The 20,471-nt window shown below is 48.2% G+C and overlaps 1 protein-coding gene across 3 annotated transcripts; it reads left to right on the top strand.

The window, feature by feature from the left end:
- Positions 1-1,777: 1,777 nt before the first annotated feature.
- LOC104684832 (cytochrome P450 2W1-like) lies at positions 1,778-11,259 on the top strand. Of its 3 annotated transcripts, none has more exons than XM_019281762.3 (9): positions 1,778-2,281; positions 3,880-4,042; positions 5,915-6,064; positions 6,156-6,313; positions 6,717-6,890; positions 7,881-8,022; positions 8,409-8,593; positions 9,122-9,232; positions 9,841-9,926. In XM_019281762.3, exons 1-8 carry the CDS (start codon positions 2,084-2,086, stop codon positions 9,200-9,202), a joined length of 1,251 nt encoding a protein of 416 aa, XP_019137307.1. In that variant the 5' UTR covers positions 1,778-2,083; the 3' UTR covers positions 9,203-9,232; positions 9,841-9,926. The 3 variants fall into 3 exon arrangements, with proteins under 3 accessions (XP_019137307.1, XP_010390726.1, XP_039416504.1); XM_010392424.4 differs by having other exon boundaries at positions 1,782-2,281; positions 9,091-9,232; positions 9,841-11,259; XM_039560570.1 differs by lacking the exon at positions 1,778-2,281 and having other exon boundaries at positions 3,880-3,947; positions 9,091-9,232; positions 9,841-11,259.
- Positions 11,260-20,471: the final 9,212 nt, after the last annotated feature.

The following is a 20,471-nucleotide window of genomic DNA, read 5'->3' on the forward strand; positions in this document are numbered from 1 at the left end:
TGGGGGGGGGATTTAAGTTACAGGATGCAGGGCTGCTGTTTTACTGGCCCAGGCTGGCTGACTGGCAGTGATGTGGTTGCCTTTAGGTGGCTGATGCTCCCCATCCTCACCAGCACCACCCAGGTCACAAGAGGTGGCAGAGCGCCACATGGGCACGAGGGATGGAGGACAACCGGGCCACGAGCACCCTGAGGGACCCGGCTGCCCCAGGAATGCACCCAGAGCAGTGTCAGTGCCTGGCAGGTGTTTTGTGCTCGGCTCTGTGTGCTCAGGCAGGGCAGCACGTAGCAGCGCAGCTCCGGAGCGAAACACGTACCAGACACATTAGTGAGACAGGAATTTCTTGTCATCGCAAGACTTTTACTTACCTTTGTCATTTTAATGCATTGCACTCAGAGCCTGGCTTGAAAAAAAAAACACAATACACTCCCCCTGGCTTTTCAGAGATAATTTAAGTCTCTTTCTGAAAGGCTTTTTTATGAGTTCAGAGGCTCCCAGGGCAAGGATGAAATACCAGGAGAGCAGCAGCAACACGTAACTTTTGCCCTGCAGGGTGCTGCTGGTCCAAGAAAACCCTGCAGGAACATTTTGCCCAGGCACAGGGCATGTGCCATTGCAAGTTCTTGTCGCAGTGCCCACATTCTGCATCCTGTGCCAGCCATGATCCTTCCTGCCTGTCTTTACAGCCCCATTGCGTTTTAGCTCACTGGAGCAGGCAGGGCTGAGTCATCCTAAGCATGCTCTGGGAGAAACTGTTGCCTCCAGCCCATTTCTTGGAAACTAATAAAAAAATAAATCCCAGAAATGTTGCGACACACTTGCTGCTTCTGCTTCTGGGTGGCTTTTGTGCTGCAACATCTCCACACGATGCAGGCAGCTCCAGTGAGTGCCCAGCAGCTGTTTGCTCCAGGACCCTGCTGCCTATGCCCTGCTCTGGATCAGATTCACCTCCTTCCCTGCCTTCTTTGCATTTCCAAGGCTGAGGGCCCATATTTGCTGAATAATGGCCTTTATATGATCTAACCTTTGGACAAATGTACCTTTAGCCTTGCGCTTCCTCATCGTGTAAGACAGCCCTTTCTTCCCTGAACAATCTTATTCCTCTGGCTGGTTATGCCCAACTTCCTCCTGAAAACCACTATTCAACCAGGTAGACCTCAATCATCTTCTACAAGATTTAAGCCTTTATGAGGGATGCAAGCTCCAGGTGTTTAGTATCTTTGACTTAAAATCATTGCATTCTCCTGTCTTGTTCCCTTCTGGAGCCTGCCAGGTCAGCTGGCTTCATTAACTTCATTAACTTCTTCCCTCTATCTCTTAGAAGCTGCCCTTGCAAAATGACGAGTCCTCACAGAAGCTTCAAATCTAATTTTGTCTTTCCATTGCACTCATGAATCCACTCATGATCACTTGATCCAAGCTAATTTTCCATGGCTAGCTATTACATGTCTTCTACCTCAGACACAAAGTCTGAACTCACATCCCCCCCAGGCAGTTCAGAGCTGACTTTATGAAGAAGTTTATGGGCTACAAGCCCCCAGGGATAGTTGGGCTTTACCATTATTAACAACCTTTGATCTCCACTTGACATCAAGAAAGCGAAAGTCTCCTGTAACTATACTGATTTTTCTCTCTAGTAACACAGAGATCTCAAATCCTACCTAAACCTGAAGGTTCTGATAGGATTCCAAGAGCCTTTTCATTTCCCTGTGTCAGCAGAGTGTTTGGAGGGTCATCGTACCGCTAATGAAGGACCTTGAGGTCTCAGGGAGGAGGAGGTTACAGAGGAATGCCAAGCGCCTTTTCCCATGTATATGTTCTTGCACACACATGCATGGGTTTGTAATTTGAAACTCTCTTTACTTCTGGACAGGCTTTGCAAACTGCTTAGACCACATTCTCTGAGGTGTTTAAAGAGGGTGGAGTATGCAGTATTTATTTAGGTACTCTACAAACCTTAATAAGAATTGAGTGCTTGTAGCAATTGCAGAGAGCAAACAGAAAGCCAGCTGGCAGAAACTGAACAGTGCCACTGCATTTTTATTGCTTCTAACCCCAAAAACCAGATTATTACTAAAAAAAAATGTCTTTTTTAATTTCATTTCTCTCTGATCCTGCATTAGTTTGTCTGCTGTGTGCAGCAGTATTATTAGCTGTAGTCTATTTTTCAACTGGCTATAAAAATTCAGCTTTTAAATTACCTCCTGGTCCAACTCCTCTTCCGATCATTGGTAACCTGCACTTGGTGGATCTTAGAAGGCAAGATAAATCACTAATGAAGGTAGGAAAAAAAACCCCTAACCCAGACCCTCATAGATTTTAAAGCTGCCTGGGATGTATCAGTGAGAACTTTCTGTCTTTTTAAATTCAAACTAAATTGTAAAGGTGTGAAAATAGCTTTATAATATCTTTCTGGGCTTCTTCTAGTCAATGTCTGTGTTGATGCAATGTAATTTAGGAGCAATCAACCATTAAAAAAAGACCTCTGGGTAATATGGGATTTCTTCATGTAATTGTGATGATGTACAGGAAGTCTATAATGCTTGTGGGATTTGAAATATTAATTTGACAGCTTGGAAACCCAGAAACTTTTAAAGCATTAGGATATAACTAACATGAATTAAATTGCTTCCCTCCTCTATGCCCCGGAGATCTGGCAAGAGGAATTCCACAATGCAGTGACCCCAAAACTGCTGCGGAGAGGGCCAAATCCAGATGCTCCGTTGCAAAATCTCTTTCTCTCTGGATGAATGGGATACGCATTAAAGTCTAGAAGGCAGTGCAAGAGAGAGATGGGAAGGCTGTGCTAAGGAACCAGAGGGAAAAACCTGTGAGCTCTTCCCCTAACCCGTAATTAAGACAACTTACCCCACTCACGGTGGTAAACTGTCCTTGTGTGCAGGACGAGGCTGTTCCTGGGGCTGCCGGGCATTCCCACCTGGCTTTGGAGATGACCCACACCGGGGTCACAGAGAGAGTGAGCAAACAGGCAGCGGGGGTCACAGCCGGCTGTCCACACGGCTCCTGTGACCCCAGCGCTCAGCAAACACGGGCTGTGCTGCGGGAGAAGCTGCTGGGGCTTTCTGCTGCCATGGGGTGAGGCTCCAGCACCTGGAGCTGTTACGGGCAGTGTCAGGGTTGGGGTCAGTTTACCCAGCAGGGCTGGGCAGACGCGGCTGCAGCCTCTGAACGGCGCTTTGGAATTACCTCCGCATGCTTCTGTCCCTTGCTAGGCTGAGTTTGGTGTTGCCTATGTTTGCCTTTGCTTTGGGATTACTCCAGAGGGGTTATCCCTCCATCTCACCCCACGCAGAGCAAAAAGTGGTGTTTGCACTAAGCAGCTGGCACCAGCTGGGGTTTGTTGGGTGGGTACTGCTGGGTGCCCCCTTTGTCCTGTGAAAGATGCACTGCTCCTCTGCTCTGGTAGCAGGATGCAGGAGTGCTTTAGGACATCAGGAGCATCAGACCAAAGCTTTCCTCTGTGACAGCATCATTGTTTGCACTGAACTGCCTTCTCTTCTTTGGTCTATCTCTGGTTTGCCAACTTTCGTTGCCATTTGAGGTCTAGTCTTTAACTCTGGGTGGGTTTTTTGGTTTCCATTTATTTTCTCCTTAACAGCAAAAACAGATTAGTGATGCACTGATGGGGTGGGGGCTCTTTCATAGCAAGAAGCCTGAATTCCATACAGATGCCAGTGAGGCATCTGTACAAAATGTTTGACCATGATGAGCTCTGGCTCACAGGCGTCCTTCTGCAGGTAGTGGCTCTGCAGCCATTCCCAGCAGGATCTACAATGAAAAATGTCCTTTCAGAAAGCAAGAGCTGTTCCATGCAGGTTTCCTCCCTTCCTGACCATCACAGCTCACCTCTTTTTTCAGCTTGCAGAAAAATATGGCCCCATCTTCACCCTCCACTTTGGGTTCCAGAAAGTTGTGGTCCTGACCGGGTACGAAGTTGTGCGGGAGGCGCTTGTGAACTACACAGAGGAGTTTGTAGACAGACCATCCATCCCAATATTTGACCAAATTCAGAACAGAAACGGTACTAGAGCAATGAGTGGGGGTGGGTGGGAGGGACGACACTGCTGCTTAGTGCCCATGATGATGATGGTGATGAAATACAGCCTAACTGTGCGTCCCCTGAGCCCAGCTTTTAAACATCCCCCTTGGGCCCTTCTGAAGCCAAGCCAACAGAAAATATTTGGCTTTCCTTGCACGCAATGACTCCTGGCTTTCCATCATTTTTGCTGATGCACTTGCAGCCCATCCATATCCTAAAAGCTGAAGGGTGGGAGGAGTGGGATTTTTAAAGGCACTGTGGTAATTGTGGGGTTAATCTCTGTGAGATGTTGGTGCAAGCGGCTCGCTGTCACCACCGTGTTTATGAACCCTCCACACGTTTCCAGGAGACTTTGGACTACCTGGCTTGGCTGTTCAGAGCTGTTGGGTTTTTGCCTTTCTCCCACTGCCTTTGTCATGTCAGTTCCCACACCTTTGCCTCCCCACAAAGGTTCTTAGGTTGACCAGCCTGAAACAGGTTCAGGCAGAAGCAAGAGGCTGAGGCTGGAAATTTACCCCCACAAACAATCCCATAGTTTTGCCAAGGTAACTTTCCACCCCTGACTATTTCAGAGCACTTTTAGCTCTTTGTCCATCCTCTGCTTCATCTGAGGCTTTAGCTTTGAGAACCAAAAGGCAGCTTTATATGCTGGTCACAGGCTGAAGCTGGGATTGGAATTAGAAACTAAATTACCCAGCCATAATATCAATAGGTGAATCTATCGCTACACAAATAAAAGGAATCAGTGGGAAGAAAGGTATTTTTTTGAGCTAATTTACATGTAAAGCATCCCTGTGGGAGGCTATCAGTATTGCACCATAAGTCCTTTCACAGTTACCTTCTCAACCCGAGTCTGAGGCACCCAGAGGTGACCCAAAGATGGAAGTTCTCAAGGGCTGTTAAGCAACAATGGTCACAAATTTTCCCATGAAACATTTTTTCTTCAGAAAAAGCCATTTTGTTGGCTGTGAAGATGGTCTCAGAAAAGGAATGATCCAGATGAAATTGCATAAATTAAAGAAAAATTAGAAATTGAAGTTTAGAAATTTGCTTCGACATTTTTAGAGCAAAAGGTTTTGCTATCCAAATTAAAACTACACTGCTTTAAACAGAAAAGCAGACATATTTAAAAGCCTCACAGCCACGATGAAGATGTGAAGTGCTGGTATACAGCTTTTCAACTGACCATAATCTGAGGTAGTTTTTGGATTATTGACTCAGTTTTTTCTTTACAGCACTCTGATGGGATGAAATAGCCATCCCTGCTTGGAGGTGCTAGAGATCATCGAGGCATGAGCTCAGAAACCTCCACAAAAATGTCAGTATTTTCACCACTGCTAAAAATACAGCACTGCTGGGAATCTCAATAAAACCATTTAGGGTTGAGGAGACTGAATTATCCCATCCCACACAGATAAATTACCTTTATGACTGGAATAGGATGAAGGGAGAAGCTTCAGAGATACAAGGTGCTTGAGGCCCTAGACTTGCAATCAGTGGAGTCAAAAATGTCCTGTGATTGACTCAGACCAACACCTCCCCCAGCTCTACAGCCAAGCCATACTGATCTGAAAGCCACAGCTGCCCATCTGCCACTCAGGAGAGGGCTGGGGTAACTGGGCTGGGAGGGAGCTTGCTTTTCCCAAACTACAGGCTCAGTGAGATGGGAAGAGTGGAGCTGAGAGGATACAGGGACGAGACGCACAGAAAGGGGAGACCTTTAGCCCCTAAATCCATGGGAAAACAGGCAGCAGAAACACCTGTGGAGCTCCCTGCTCACCCAGTGCCCTGTGTGGTTTGGTGTGGGGGGCTCCTCCGTGCCTGAACCCAGCACATTTCTCACGGGCTCCCCAGGTCTGTTCTTCTCCATCGGGGAGCTGTGGAGGACAACGCGGAGGTTCACCGTGTCCAGCATGCGCAACCTCGGCATGGGGAAACAAATGATAGAAGGCAGAATCTTCGAGGAGCTCCACTTCCTCATCGAGATGATCAAATCCTTCAAAGGTGAGCTGGGGACAATCCTGGGGCTGTCCAGCCTCCTGTGTGTCACAGCTGCTCCATGGCTCACAGCTTTCCCAACCTGCTCCTGCTGCAGGGGAACCTTTCAGCCTGCCATCCTTCAACTGCGCTCCCATCAACGTCACCTTCGTCATGCTCTTTGGGGACAGGTTTGACTACAAGGACCCAACGTTTCTCACTCTCTTAAGACTCATAGATGAAATTATGATTCTTCTCGGATCCCCATATTTAAACGTAAGTAGCCTGTCCCACAGATAAACAATTTTTTTACACTGGCATGTGAGCCACACCGACCATAAGATTGACTTCAGCAGCTTTCGAATGTTCAGAACCAGCCACCACACCTAAAACGTGACAGTTCTCCGCGTGCCACTTTGGTCACCAAAATCTCCCCTTGCCTACTTTCCTTTTGACCAACCTGCACATTTGTGTGGAGCTGAAATAAAAACTGAACTATGGCTATTTCAGCTTATGAAAATCTGCCCAGGAAGTCCCTGGGATGCTGAGATATTGCTACTAAAGACAAAACTCAACTGATATGTTGTGCCTTAGGAAAAAGCTGTTTCAGCATGTGCCAAGGTGATTCTGTGTGATATTTCTGCAGGCCTAACGCTTCTCTTCTTTAATTTCTCATTAGTATTTCAATTTCTACCCGTTCCTTGGATTTCTTTTCAAAACCCACAAGATTATGCTCAAGAAAATCGAAGATGTGCGTGTCATTTTAAGGCAATACATGAAGGCGAGCAGGGAGGACATCAACGAGAACAGTGTGAGGAGCTACATCGATGCACTGATATTCAAGCAACAAGAGGTATTGGACTGCTTAGCTCTGTTGGCTGTTTGCAATGTTTCCTTTGGATTTTCTAGCTGAAACAGTTGCTGAGTCTTGATTCCAGTCATGTCATGTAAATCTTTTGAAATCCATGCTGTTATTCCAGTGGTATTTAAATCAGATGCTAGCCTCTTACAATTGGTACATTTTTCTATCAAAATTAAGATACAAAAGCTACTCTCATCCACTCCTGAAATAGCAGCACTAATAATGTGAGATCACTTACTTGCTCCTAGTAGAAAATGCCTGAATTCACATGAAAGCTGACTCTGCCTTTCTTTTTATGAAAACAAATCAATTAATCATTGATACTGTTGCTCCATCAAGATGAATGATCCCCTTAAAGTAAGTACTTGAATGACAAATCATCAGTACAAGCCCTAACCTTGCCCTGCATCTTACTTAGTAGAGGCCTGGCAGTTTCACACATCAGTTGATTTCATTCAACACAAAATATTTGGGCTCTGAGCTTTTTCTTCTTTCCAGCTGGATCCAGGCTGACCCTAGGCACTAAGTATTCTACTCAGCTGTGTGGAGGAGGAGTTAGCACAATTCTAAAGCCCAGGCAGAAATGGCCTGAAAGGTGATTTTGAGCATTGTGGGGGATTCAAACCTGGCCTTGGGCAGGAGTCCCTCAGAGGTAGGATGAGCTGAATCTACTCTGTACAGGGCAGAGACCAGGCACTTTCCAAACCTGTGAGGTTGAGTCTGTGAACAGCACCTGGCTCTGGGTTTCAGCCTGCTTCCAGGGGACATGGGTGTTGAACCAAAACTCCACTCCAGACCTTCCACCTGTGGTGCTCTGTCTCTGGGGGATGCTGTGCATTCAAGATCAGGTCTATTTTATCACCCAGGTCACAAACACGAGACCACAGCCAGCAGTGCTTTGGGTTATGCAGTGTTTCCTGAGCTTGCTGAATACTCAGACTGATGGTTTTATGACTCCTCTTACATCTCGTGTTTTTCAAGGAGAAGAACAAGAAAGACAGCCTTTTCCATGACGACAACTTAATGGCATCCATACTTGACCTGGTCATGGCCGGAACAGAGACCATTGCCACCACACTCCAGTGGTCCATCCTGCTCATGATGAAATACCCAGAGATTCAAAGTGAGCAGCTTTTACCTACTCCGTCCATGGCAAGGCTGAAATGGGGAAGGGAGAGGCCTGGCCTCAGATCCACAGAAGCTCTTTTGACTTAAGAGCTGAATCCTGTCCCTTCACTGTGATGAATCCCTAATGTACCTAGGTGCTGATCAAAGTCACAATAAAGTAGCCCCTTTGACTTGCTAGGAGAGAGGATGAGTGGAAATCCAGTATGATGCTGAGAAAACAACCCACCCACATGCCTGAATTAAACATATCCACACTGCTGCTTTAAGAATCCTCTCTCTCTTCAAACTCTGGGAAAAAATGGGGTTTTTTCCCCCAAACCAAATCCAACGAGGGAGTTGGCTTCCTTGCTGGGACACATCCCTTTTGTTTGTTCCTTCCAGAAAAGGTCCAGGAGGAGATTGGGAGAACGGTGAAAGCGGGGAGCTGGGCCACATACGAGGACAGGAAGAACATGCCCTACACCAACGCGGTGCTGCACGAGGTGCAGAGGTTCATCACCCTCCTGCCACACGTGCCCCGCTGCACTGCTGTGGACACCCACTTCAGGGGCTACTTCCTTCCCAAGGTAGGTGACTGCTCCCTCCCAGGAATCCACCACCCTCCCCAGATTCACCAGTGCCACTGGAGGATGGTTTCTTTAGAGGGAATTACCGGACAGAGCCCAAAATCATGCCCAGAAGAGTTCCTGTACTGAGCTCGGAGTGTGCCACAGGACTCAATCCAGTCCTTCTCATGCTCAGGACTTCCCCACTCCATGACAACCCTGGTTTACCTCCTTGCTGCCATCTGCAGCAAGATACAGTGAAGTATCTGCCAGAGAACTTGCAGGATCTTGCCTTCCACTTGAGGTTTCCACAGCACCATGTGGGGTTTGGCTCCGATCCTTGGCACTGGTGGGACAGTCTCATTGATGTCTCTCCACTGGCTGATGGGATAAAACCCTCGTGGTCTCCACCTACCCCAGGTAGAGCAAATCTCCTAGGACACCAAAGTCTGTGTGAGAAAATGAACCAAAACAGAGCACTTTGCTATCTTTTGTGCCTTCATGTACTTTTCTTCCAGGGTATAATTGTAATCCCATCACTTACCTCAGTGCTGCTGGATAAGACACAATGGGAGACACCACATCAGTTCAACCCCAACCACTTTCTTGATGCTGAAGGGAATTTTGTAAAGAAAGGAGCTTTCCTGCCCTTCTCCACAGGTAACTAAAAGGCTGCTCTGCACAGAGCTGGGGCTATGGCAGGGCCATTTCATTACAATACACACTAATGAGGTCTTCATGTCTAAATACTGCCCCTAACTCCGTCAATAAGCAACCAGAAAACAGAATGGAATCAATTATTCTGCATCTGGGCAAATGGCTGCTCTCAGAGCACAGCTCTCCCACTGCTAAATATAGCACAAAGAAGGGTGGTAAAGAAGAAACACACTCTTTTCTTAAAGTGGGATGTGAGGATAAATTCCACAGGAAAAGTGAGTTTCAAACCATTCCACTTTGGAAGAAGGTGGCATTCTTCTATCAGGCTGCTTTTCCAAAGAAAGGGTTAAAGATGCTGAGAGGGTTGGAAGAGCTAAGGAGAGGAGAGGGCACACCACAAATGTGTAATAACCCTGTACAATGGCTGTGGCTGTGACAAAAGAGACCAGGCAGGAGCCTTTAGCAACACAGGCCCCTCTACTCCAAAATGCTTTAGCGCATTTCAAGGTTTCCCTCCTGCTCCCACTGCAGCATCTCGGACGCTAACGTGTGCATGGCAAACATTCCAGTCGGGTTTTCCATCAGGTAAAACACTCTGCTTTCACCTGCAGGGCGGCGGAACTGCATCGGAGAAAGCCTGGCCAAGATGGAGCTGTTTGTCTTCTTTGTAGGGTTGCTCCAAACATTCACTTTCCGACCCCAGCCGGGAGTTTCAGAGTCTGACTTGGACCTCACCGTCCCCCAAACGACTTTCACACTACGGCCTCAGCCTCAGGCCACCTGTGCTGTCCTGCGGGAATAACCACGGCCTCATCCAAGAGCTTTGGGGGTCCCAGACCCCAACTTTGCTCCAACTCACCATCCCCCCATGCTGCCTCACCATCACATCCCCTTCCCACTGTCTCCATCCACTCCCCCTCCACTGCTCCATGCCCCCCACAGGCTGCTCTGTGCTCCCGTGCTGTGGGGGAGATGCAAACACAAACCATGGTGCTGACAATCACACCCCACTTCTCAAGACAGACCGTGCATGGAGCTGATGAAGGGACCAAGCTGCTGGTCTGGTGGAGGGGATGCAGCCCATGAGCAGTAGGGGCAACACCCAGGCTCCCAAGGTTCACCACGTCACAGAAATCTGCCCAGAATCCTGAGGAAGAACAAACCACAGTTTGCTGGAAGCCACAGAAAGACACTGCTTGAGCCATCCATAGGTACCTCCTGAGCTTTCCCACATCTCACAGCAAAATCCTATCAGGATTTCACCTACCAGGCAGCCAAGTCAAACACCAAGAGTGAAAAAACAGATTGGTTCATGTGATTTGAGGACTAAGTTATTCCTGCCTTGGAACAGTGTCCTGGAAGATGCCCCAGGGTCTGCAAACCCATTCAGATAAGCAAGTGCTGCTACCAAGCTCAACACTTCTCCCCAGTCTGAATGAAACAGGAGCTACATTCCGAAGTTTGCAATTTAAATCATGAGGCCACGTGAGATTTGCACCAGCATCCAGTCATAAAAGGCTAATGACACAGAAAAATAAACTACACCCACTGCTAGTTTTACGCATCTCTGTCCTTCCTGACCTTGTTAATAGCAGCAAAGACTGTTCCCTCTCTTCAGCTATCCTGGTTAATGTTAAGAGCCCACATCAGCAGTCATTCCGGTGTCTGGGATGGTCTGGCCTTTGGAACCAGCCGTGCAATTCCCCTGCAAACGCCGTCTCATTTCACAGGGCTTGTTTTGCACACACACACATGCACAGAGAATTGGGATCGGGGATTAAACGAGACCTGGTTTGGGTTGGCTTCCTTTCCTCTGTAGCTCAGCCTGGCTGTTGTTTCTCTCTGTGGCACTCACATTCCATTATATTCCACAACCTTACTCGAGCTGACATATGGCTCAGGCAGCTTCCCATTCATTTATCTGCCTGTGACTTCCCACTCCTCCACATGCATTTTCTTATGTGTTTTATCATACTCTTTGTTTCCCCTTCATGGGAAGCCAATAAAGTTTTGATCCCATGTCCTCATTACATTTCCTATGCCTGGCACCCAACTTTGCAGTACACAGAAATGCAAACACCATGAAAGGTTGGTCCTGAGCCCAGAGTGACAACAAATAAAATGTTAGATGTATCCCATGGCTGAGAAGTTCTGCATATGCTCATCCTAGTGAACACCAGCTCAACAGGAGACCCTCCATAGCTGCAGGGTCGTTTCATCAGGGCAAATTGCTCAGCTATGGGCTGTGAGTCAGCCCTGGGGACAGCCTCAGTTCTTCACTTCTATGCCTCTTGCTTGCAGAGGCTGAACCAAAGGTTGCCACCACAGCCTCACTGATGCTGGTGCTGGCCCTCTGCTCAGTGCTTTGGATGGGAAGGCAAGGAGAGACAGGTAAAGCAACTGGGCAGCAAACCGCATATAAACCCTGTGAAGGAAGTTTTGGTCTTGCTGAAATAATAAAAAAAAGACTTTTGCCTTTGGCTTCAGAAAGGCCAGGATTGTTCCTGTTTTAACCCCTCCGAAAATAGTGTGACCTCGAAAGACAGGTAAGGCAGCAATGTAGTGCTCTAGGGGACAACAGTGGGCTGGGCTCAACTCTGCAGGATTCACTGGTGGAACCTCAGACCTGCCCCTTGCTGTGGGCTCTCAGGTCCTCAGCTTTCAAGTAGAGAGATGGATCCCTTCCTCCACGGCACAGCAGCCTTCAGAGCTGCAAACATCCAAGGAAAGCAGGTTCCTTTGATTCCTTTGAAAAATGCATCCTACTTGTGCCTGTGTCAGCAGATGGATAGAAGTGATCCCTCCCCAGCACACTGAATTACACAGCTGAATATATCTCCACGAAATAAAGTACCTCTCTCCCATTTATTTGCTCAGCCAAGCGATGGCAGAACATTGATTATGACTCAGCTATCTATTTATCTAGCAGAAAACATTGGCTCTCAGTGGTGGAAATACCATTTCCACATTCCTCAGTGGCCCTGAGGGTCTTCCCTGGAGCTGCAAAACATGTTTGTGCCTTGCAACTCTCAGCTGGATTGAAGGCAAACACCTTGAGGCAGGACAGGTACCTGGATGTTTAGAGTCAGATCTGAACAACACCAACTCATTTTGTGGCACTGTCCCACGGCCCAGCCAGCAACCCCCAGGGCTGTGTGGTGCTGGGACCAGGGGCTCCTGCCCTGAGAGGGGCAAGGACCAGGGACAAGGATTGCAGCGACTCCACCTGCAGCTCCTCTGCACTGGCCAGAGCAACGAGCATTGCACACAATCCAATTTCTACTTTATTTTTGCCACGAGATGGCACCACGATCCCTCCGAGTCCCAGCCGGCCCAGCCCTGTGGTCCTTGCTGGGCTAAAACACCCTGCCAGCACAAATTTGGGCTGGGGAAGGAGTCAGAACTAAGCCTTTAGGGTTTATGCCCCCCCTTCAGTCCACCTGCATTCACCTGCTGCACGGCTGGGCGCAAAGACACTCATTTCCCAATAACCTGGAAGAATCAGGTGGTGTGCAGGTGCTGGCTGGGGTTAAATTCATCTGGCATCTCCCGTTTCCCCCGTTCTGTCTGGCAGCACAAGGGTGAGCAGAGGGATCCCTGCTGCTCCCCGCAGCACAGCCACGCTCGGCTGTAGGCCACTCAGCATTCCTCCCTGGGGGCTGTGTCTGGCAGCCAACTTGTTCCTCTGAAGAACTAATTCCTGGGCTCACACACGCCAGTAAGACCCTTCATTAGTGAAGATACCCAGTTCACTGGAATTACTGACTAATATGTGATCTGGCCCTAACCCAGCAGGGAGGTGGAAACCCAGAGGTGTGATGGAGTGTTCAAAACCCACATGGATACAGCACTTGAGGACATGGCTCAGTGGGGAACATGGTGGTGGTGCTGGGGTTGATGGTTAGATTTGATTATCTTAAAGGTCTTTTCCAACCAAACCAATTCTGTGATTAAGCCACAACAGTTGTTGGCTGTTCCCCAGTGATGAAGCAGAGGAAAGACGTGGGCCAGGCTCCCTTGCTGCCCAGCTGCTCTCTGCTGGCCTCCAGCAAGGCAGAGACAATGTCCTGGTAGCTCAGGAGCAGCACTGCTCTGCAGGGCATGGACAGCAGGGAGTGAAGAGAACAAGGAACAGACTCCAGGTTATGAAGACTGAGCTATGGGAAAAGGGAGTTGTGTGCCTAGCCCTGAAGTCACACTGGCATTGGACTGAACGTGTAGGAGATGAGGGATTAGGGAACTGGCTCTTCCCCCAAAAGCCCTGTGCTTGAGGCTCACCCAGTCCTGGTGCTGTTATGCCCAGTGGGTCACTGGTGTGCTGCACCCCCTTCACCTGGAGAGCAGCAAGTGCCCTGGGGGTGAAGCAGCCTGTAAAGGGGTGTCAGCTGAGGTGCACCAGGGAATGTGTGGCAGGAGAGTGACAAATCTCCACACCTCACAGATCGCTGCATTGGGAAATGACAGCTTTTCCCAGTCCTCAAAGGTAGGGAAGCAGCCAGGGCCAAGAACTCAGTCTGTGTTAACCTTTTCTGCAGAGCAAAGGAAGGGCACAGAGCTCCAGTGGTAAAACACCTGCAAATCCCAGCTCCTGCTGAATGCTGCTTGGAATACCCCGGGACAGGAGGTCTGCAGCCCCTGGGGCAGGTAGAGAACAACCTCTCAGGTGCTTTGATCTTGAGTGGCAGCATTCAGTGCTTGGATGGAGGTGGACAGCATCCAGATTTTGGATGCTCTGGCACACATGAGAGGCTGTGAAGGTTTTCCAGGTGAGCATCACTTACAAAGTCACTGCGGAATACTTCAGCACACTGTGTAAGCAAAGCAAAGCCTTACTTTGATTCTTAGGGTCCTTCAGCAGCAGCAGGATGGCCCCATTGCAATGTTGAGGATGTTGTCTGAGTGCCAGCCATGAGCAGGGCGAGCGCAGGGGCATCATGATCTGCATAAAGAAAACATGTATTGCTCTTATTAGGGATATATGAAGGAAAAAACCTCTGTTGTTAGCATGAAAAGAGAGAACTAGGACAGGTAACCCCGGCTCCAGAGACATTAGGGTGGGGTGCAGGTGAGTAACAAGTTGCATCATACTGACATTCCAGTGAAGAATTTCTTCAGTTTTCAGAAGAAATATTTGCACACTTGAGAAATATTTGCCCCCCCCCGAAATGATCCAATTGCACAAAGTCATCCATTTTCCAACATCACATGGCATTTGTCTGCTTTAGGCAGTGGTTGTATGACCAGCTCAGGACTTCCAGCCGCTGCCTGTGGATCCTGGGAAGGCAGAAATTTGATGAGAGGTGCAGAACAATACCCTTGTAAGTTGAGGAGCTGGGGTTTATCTGTCTGTGTTTGTGTGCCAGGCCTTTCTAGGAGCCACAGGAGAGCCATGAAGGCCCAGGACACCACTGACACATCAGCCCCACTGTCCCTGCTTCCTGCTGCTGGTGGGAAACACTTTCCCCGTTCACACTGCCCGGCCCAAGAATGCGGATGCAATTGGAGAAAAAGGGCAAACGCAGGCTGATCCAGACTCCCACACAACTGCTCCTGTTGTGAAATCCACCACGTGGGAGCTGGTGAGGGGGATGCACAAACGCCATAGGAATTCCTGCATCTCTGTAACTCTGCTGCCTCTTCCCATGCCTGGAGGGAGGGATGTGTCTGCCTGAAAGTGCTGCAGAAGTGACATTGCCTCTCTCTCGCTCTCTAGCAAGGAATGGACTGTAGGTGACAGCTGATGACTAAATTTTTCTTGCTTTTCCTTCAGTATGAAGTATTTAAAGTACTAAAATAGGAGGATGATTACCCAAAATTTAAATATTTCTGTATGAACAGTCACAGAGCGTGTTGGTTAGACAATAATCTCATCAGCATCTCTGAAGAAGGTACAGCAGGAATCATCATCTGGTTAAAATGCCTCTTGTTTGAATACCAAAGCATCAATGTAGCTCATCAGGTTGCACTCCTTAATACTCCCTTTCCTTGCCTTGAGGCACTTCTTCAGGATTACACCCACCTCTTCTACCTTTTTCAGTATCATCTTGGGAGGTTTGAGGAGAATGGGTAGAAATTAAACAACTAAAAAGAAAACAGGAAAAAAAAATTTAAAAAAAAAGATAAATTCATCCATTATCTTATAACACTCAAGTGTCTTAATGGAGACATCATTTATGTGAGGAACCACATGACGTGGTTGGAGTCTCTTTTTTGCTAACTAAAAAATTTTAATGTCTAAGAGGGCCTCCTCTTAGTTAAAATTCTCTACAGAAATAAATGGGGCCTATCAGACTTGTCTAGATAGAGCCTATAAACATGAATTAAAAAAAATACAATTAAGAGAAAGTGATACTAAACTCATGAAACAATGAAATTACATTTTTAAAGAGGTAATAAAGCAAAATGATAAAGCATTTCGCAAAGAAAACTCCAAATGTTTAGTAAGCCAAAACACTGCTGTTTTGACGGTGGATATTGATTTTATCTTTCACATGAATTATAAATCAATTACACTCAGCATCGTTAAATTTCACAGCACAATAAGCAGCTGCATTTTATGTGCAGGGAAGTTACTTACACTATTTCTCAATGTTATAGATAAACTGGCTGCAGAATAAGATTCACAAATCTCTTGCTCTTGCTAACTGGCTAGAATTTCTGCTGGTTGCTGCAAAACCTGAACCTAGAAACCCCCAAATACACGTGCAATTGTCCCTAAGACAGGAGGTTACTTCAGGATGTTCACACAGCATCCAGCAGAAGATAACTGGAATGAGCCTGGCTAATTGTCTTTCTACATCCACAAATAAAGTCAGTTTTTCAGTAGTTTTATCACTGGTCTGTTTTTAAAGAAAGGAACTCTGGCTATGCCTTCCCGGAAGAGACCTGATATCCCTCCTCTCTTCCACCTTAGTTTGGACTGAAAATCCTGGGAAATAGAGAATGCTGGTGTTTTGTGGTTCATTCTGGGTACTGCTGCAAAAAATACTGACAAAAGCAAAGAAGAAAACAAAAGCCCCCACAAAATCCCAGGTATGCAGCGTCTTTCTGGGCAGGAGGCATTATTTTAGGCATTATTTTAGGCAGTTGTGTGCTGTTCGCACCAAAGCTCTGGGTTTGGCTTGGTTATAGCTCTCTCTCTGCAGCCTGACACAGTAAGAAGCTCAATGCATGGGATTTGTCTCAGGCTGACTTGCTTTTCCTTAGAAAAATGACCCAGCTGTTTCAGAGAGCAAGGCTGGGAGCAGATGACACTGCTCCATCCCTGTTGTGAACAGCACAAGGGATTTCACTGAACAACTTGTGGTTTAGAGGATGAACTGTGCAGGGGGACAGGAGCAGAGGCAGGGAGGCAGCTCTGCTGACAGCTGGGGAACTCCCTCCTTTTGGCTGACCAGCAGCCAAAAAAAGTGCTCAGTCAAGAGGGCACGGAGGTGTTTGGGTACAGTGCAGAAACCTCTCTTCCCAGGAGGGCTCTCAGGGCTGAACACAGCCTGGATCTTCATCCAGTCACTGGGAAATAGCACAGGTTACCCTTCCTCACTCTGGGCCTCCCTCTTAGCAACAAGATGAACCCCCCCCCCACACACATGCTGCATGCATTATATACATATTAGGTCATCAAATCTTTCTCATTCAGCCTTGGATTGTTCCCTTCGTTTTCCAATGTCTAGTCTTGGGCAGTGTATTAGTTTTTAACATGCAATTCAGAAACATGTCAAAATTCTGTTTACAGAACTAATTGTTTGAGGTACAAACAGCCCGTGCTGCTGCACTCTTGCCAGTTCTTGCAGCCTTTATCATGAGTCATCGTGATCCATGCTCTGTCTGAACTCCCAGTAACTGCACAGGGGATTGCATAAGGACCTCAGCCTTTGCCTTGTCAAAAATCATTTCCTTCCCTCTGCACTGCAAAAAAACCCAGCCTTGAAATGTGACCCAAGAGCCCCTAAAAAGCAAAAATACTGGTAAGAGAAACAAGAAGACCCCCAGATGTATTTTTCTTAAGAAAACAATGTCCCCCAAGCCCTACAAGAGTAGCCCTGACAATAAGGACACAGCTCAAATCTCAGCTCAAGACTTTTACAAACCCTTGCACTTGTAACAACACGTCTGAGAAGCAGCACAGCCAGCACATCCTTATCTGCCCAACCTGCTGGCACTGTGTGACAGAATATGGCTACAGCTGCTCTGCCTGCCCTTGCTGCCAGCCAGCAGCACCTCTGGGAACCCCAGAGGGACAGTGAACACCGGGTGTGCCTCTCTGCAACCGAGAGAAGGAGAGAAAAAGCAGAGTGTGGAGGTCACCAAGGCGAGTGACAAGTCCTGCTGGGCGGGTGAAGAGTGGCCTTCGGGCAGCATCTGACAGTGGGACGACACAGCATTTTAGTGAAATTACCCTGATCTCACAATGGCCCTGTCAGAAGGAAAAGTGCACTTGACATCTGTTTTGTTTGAGTCCTTTCAAATCACAAGGGTGTTGTACTGCTCCATACCGTGCTCTGAGATGGTATCAGCCTTGAGGATGCTTTGGGATTGTTCCAAAGGGCAGGAAGGGTCACACCTACACTGGACACAGCACCCATTTAAACCTGTTCCCTCTGCCCATCTCAGGAGGGGCCTGGGCTGACTGGAAAGGACATGACCTCAGCTTGCACCAGTCCTCTGCACCACCCAGGAACACCCCAAAGCCACTTGTGTCACAAGCAACAGCATCTGTGGTGAGAGCAGGAGACTGGGAGTCTGGATATGCACATCCACATCCCTGCCTGGACAAGGACTTGCCTGTGTGGCTTTGAGGAGACAGGGCTGTGCCCCGGACAGCCCCGGGGCGTGTGTTGGGCTGGTGTGAATGAGCCCTTGTGCCTGGAGCCCCACTCCAGGGCTGGCTCAGCTCCTACCCTTCCCCACCAGCATTTCTGGGAGGTCCATGCAGAGAAGAGGTAAAGCAGGACATGCTGCAGGAATGGCATTGTCACACAACGTAAGAATTACCAAAAGCAAGAGGCAAAGAGATGTCACTCTGACACTAAAAATGTGTTTGTGATTCCCAAAGAGAATGGAGAAGGAAGCAATCAGATCACCTCTGCCAGCCCTCAGCCTGCCCAGCAGGAGGACAGGTTACTCATTACCTGCTGGGTGAAGCAAACGAAAGAGGCAAAGCTGGACAAAGATAACAGGTTCTTAGATGGTCTACAAAAGCATTGTCACCTCAGAGGCATAGGTTAAAAATTAAAATGAAAATTAATGTTTATCTAGGAGTAAATGATCTCTCAAAAAAACCCAAAACTTCCCCTGTCAGGGCAGGGTCATGTCACAAGTCACAAGAGACATCACAGAAAGGGAAGCCCAGAAGAAAAGGCAGGGAGCTCTGGGACTGAACCACCCACAGGGTTGCAGTTGGGAAAGTTATTGCTTGGGTTGTGTAGAATTATTTGGAGGTTGAGCCCATCCAAATCAGACACTCTTGGACAAAGAGGATCAGAGAGCAGAAACTGAGGTCTCCCTCCCTGCACCTGCCCTTGGAGCCAGCCAGGAGCAGGTGGGGTTGGGGCCATGGACAGAGCCCAAGACTGGCAGTTCTTCCCAAGGAAACCCGAAATCACGAGCAGGCAACGCCTCCCACCTGCACAGCCCCGTGCTCCTGCACTCCAAACTGGAGCCAAGAGGACGAGGCCAGGTCCCAGCCTGGGTTTGTCAGGTTGCATCCCAGAAGATGCCATTCCCTCTCTCTGCAAGGAGGCTTTCCCTCCCCACTGCTGCCTCCACACAGGCCTCACAGCAAGCCCAGGGGTGCTGGGGGCTGTGCCAGGGACACTGGTGGGATCCTGCTGGACACGGCAGCCGGGAAGCAGCCGCAGCCCCCCGGCGTGGGTGGCCTCGGCAGCACTCTCTCCTCACGGCCACAGCTCGCAGGTGGCCACAGGAAAAAACTGAGCCCTCCTTCATTTATTTTTCTTGCAAGCTGTGTTTTAGATGTTCCCCTGAAGGGCCCTTTGAGGCGGCACAAGCTGCCCCAGACCCTTCTCCTCAGCTAATTAACACGTGCCGACAGCCGCGACCGCTGGCGCAGCTGAGCCAGAACAGCCTTGAGCAAGCTCTGGCCCAAACCCACACCCCCAAACTTACCTTCAAACTCCTCTGAGCCTCCCACAGCCAAAATGCTGCTGACCCTGAACCCAGCAGGCTCCTTTAAGCCATTAATCCATGTGCAAGCTTTGCCTTCCAGGCTGGAGCTGCCTATTGTGAACTCGGGTCTCAGAACAGAGCTCGGGGGAACCAGCTCTTACTGGGTTTGAGAGGTTTTGGGTTTTCTGTTCAGAGCTGCAGGTCAGGCATTTGTCAGAGGAAGGTTAAAGTGTTTTAATGGTGTTAAGTGTGATACCAGCTTCTACAGTCCTGTGTAGATTGTCTTTAAAAAGCCCCATCCTCTTTCTCACTGCGTGGGGTCTGTGACACATTTCAGGGAGGGCAGCTCTGCTCCAGCAGCAGCACTTGAATGTGAAGAGCACTCCAGCTAAAGAGATGCCATTATCCCTGGTTTAGAGAAGAAAAATCCAGATGGAAAAGAAAAAAGATTGGTTCAAAGGCCACATGAGACAGTGACAGGAACATGATCAGAACCACAGTCACCACTAACAGGTGCACCAAAAGGGGCAACAGAGTAGACATGCCCCCAGCAGATAATAGATTACACAATCTATCACAATTTGGGTATTTTATCACCCATGAAGAACTTGAAATGTGACTTGCAGTTGCAAAATCCAGCCTGCGGTTCCATACCTGTGGTCTCAGCAGTGGCAATACTGAGAAACGAGCTCATCTCCATCTGAGAGCTGCTTTAAACAGACCCTGACTGCCCTGGAAGCATTTCAGGGATTTCCAAATTGTGGGGCTCAGAAATGCTAATGGATCACTGCACGGCATCACCAGCCAAAGGGGCACAGTGCTCCTTTGGAGGTTACAGATTAATATTTAAGCTAATCACTAATTTCAAGTTAAAATGTATCAGTATTATCTGCCTGGGTTAACAGCACAGACAGGCATCAGCCTGCAGTGAGTGAATGAGGCACTTGCCCATTTCAAAGCAGGAGCACAGCACCAGGCAGCTGCATTCCCTCTTGAGTGATTCTTCAGGAACCAGACACAAAATCCTTAGAGGTTTGCTCCATAAACCATTAGCCAGTAAAAGTCTAATTAGGTTAGAGACATATGGCCTGAACCAGTAAAAAATTCAGCATCA

Source organism: Corvus cornix, chromosome 14 (genome assembly GCF_000738735.6).
Source record: "Corvus cornix cornix isolate S_Up_H32 chromosome 14, ASM73873v5, whole genome shotgun sequence".
NCBI classification, from domain to species: Eukaryota; Metazoa; Chordata; class Aves; order Passeriformes; family Corvidae; genus Corvus; species Corvus cornix.

What these genes read in the sequence shown, in the direction of transcription:
- LOC104684832 (XM_010392424.4), top strand. Translation starts at nt 2,084, where the DNA reads ATGTCTTTTTTAATTTCATTTCTCTCTGATCCTGCATTAGTTTGTCTG. An exon ending in CCAAATTCAGAACAGAAACG is followed by an intron (nt 4,043 to 5,914) that starts GTACTAGAGCAA and finishes CGGGCTCCCCAG; the next exon opens with GTCTGTTCTTCTCCATCGGG. An exon ending in GGGGCTACTTCCTTCCCAAG is followed by an intron (nt 8,594 to 9,090) that starts GTAGGTGACTGC and finishes CTTTTCTTCCAG; the next exon opens with GGTATAATTGTAATCCCATC.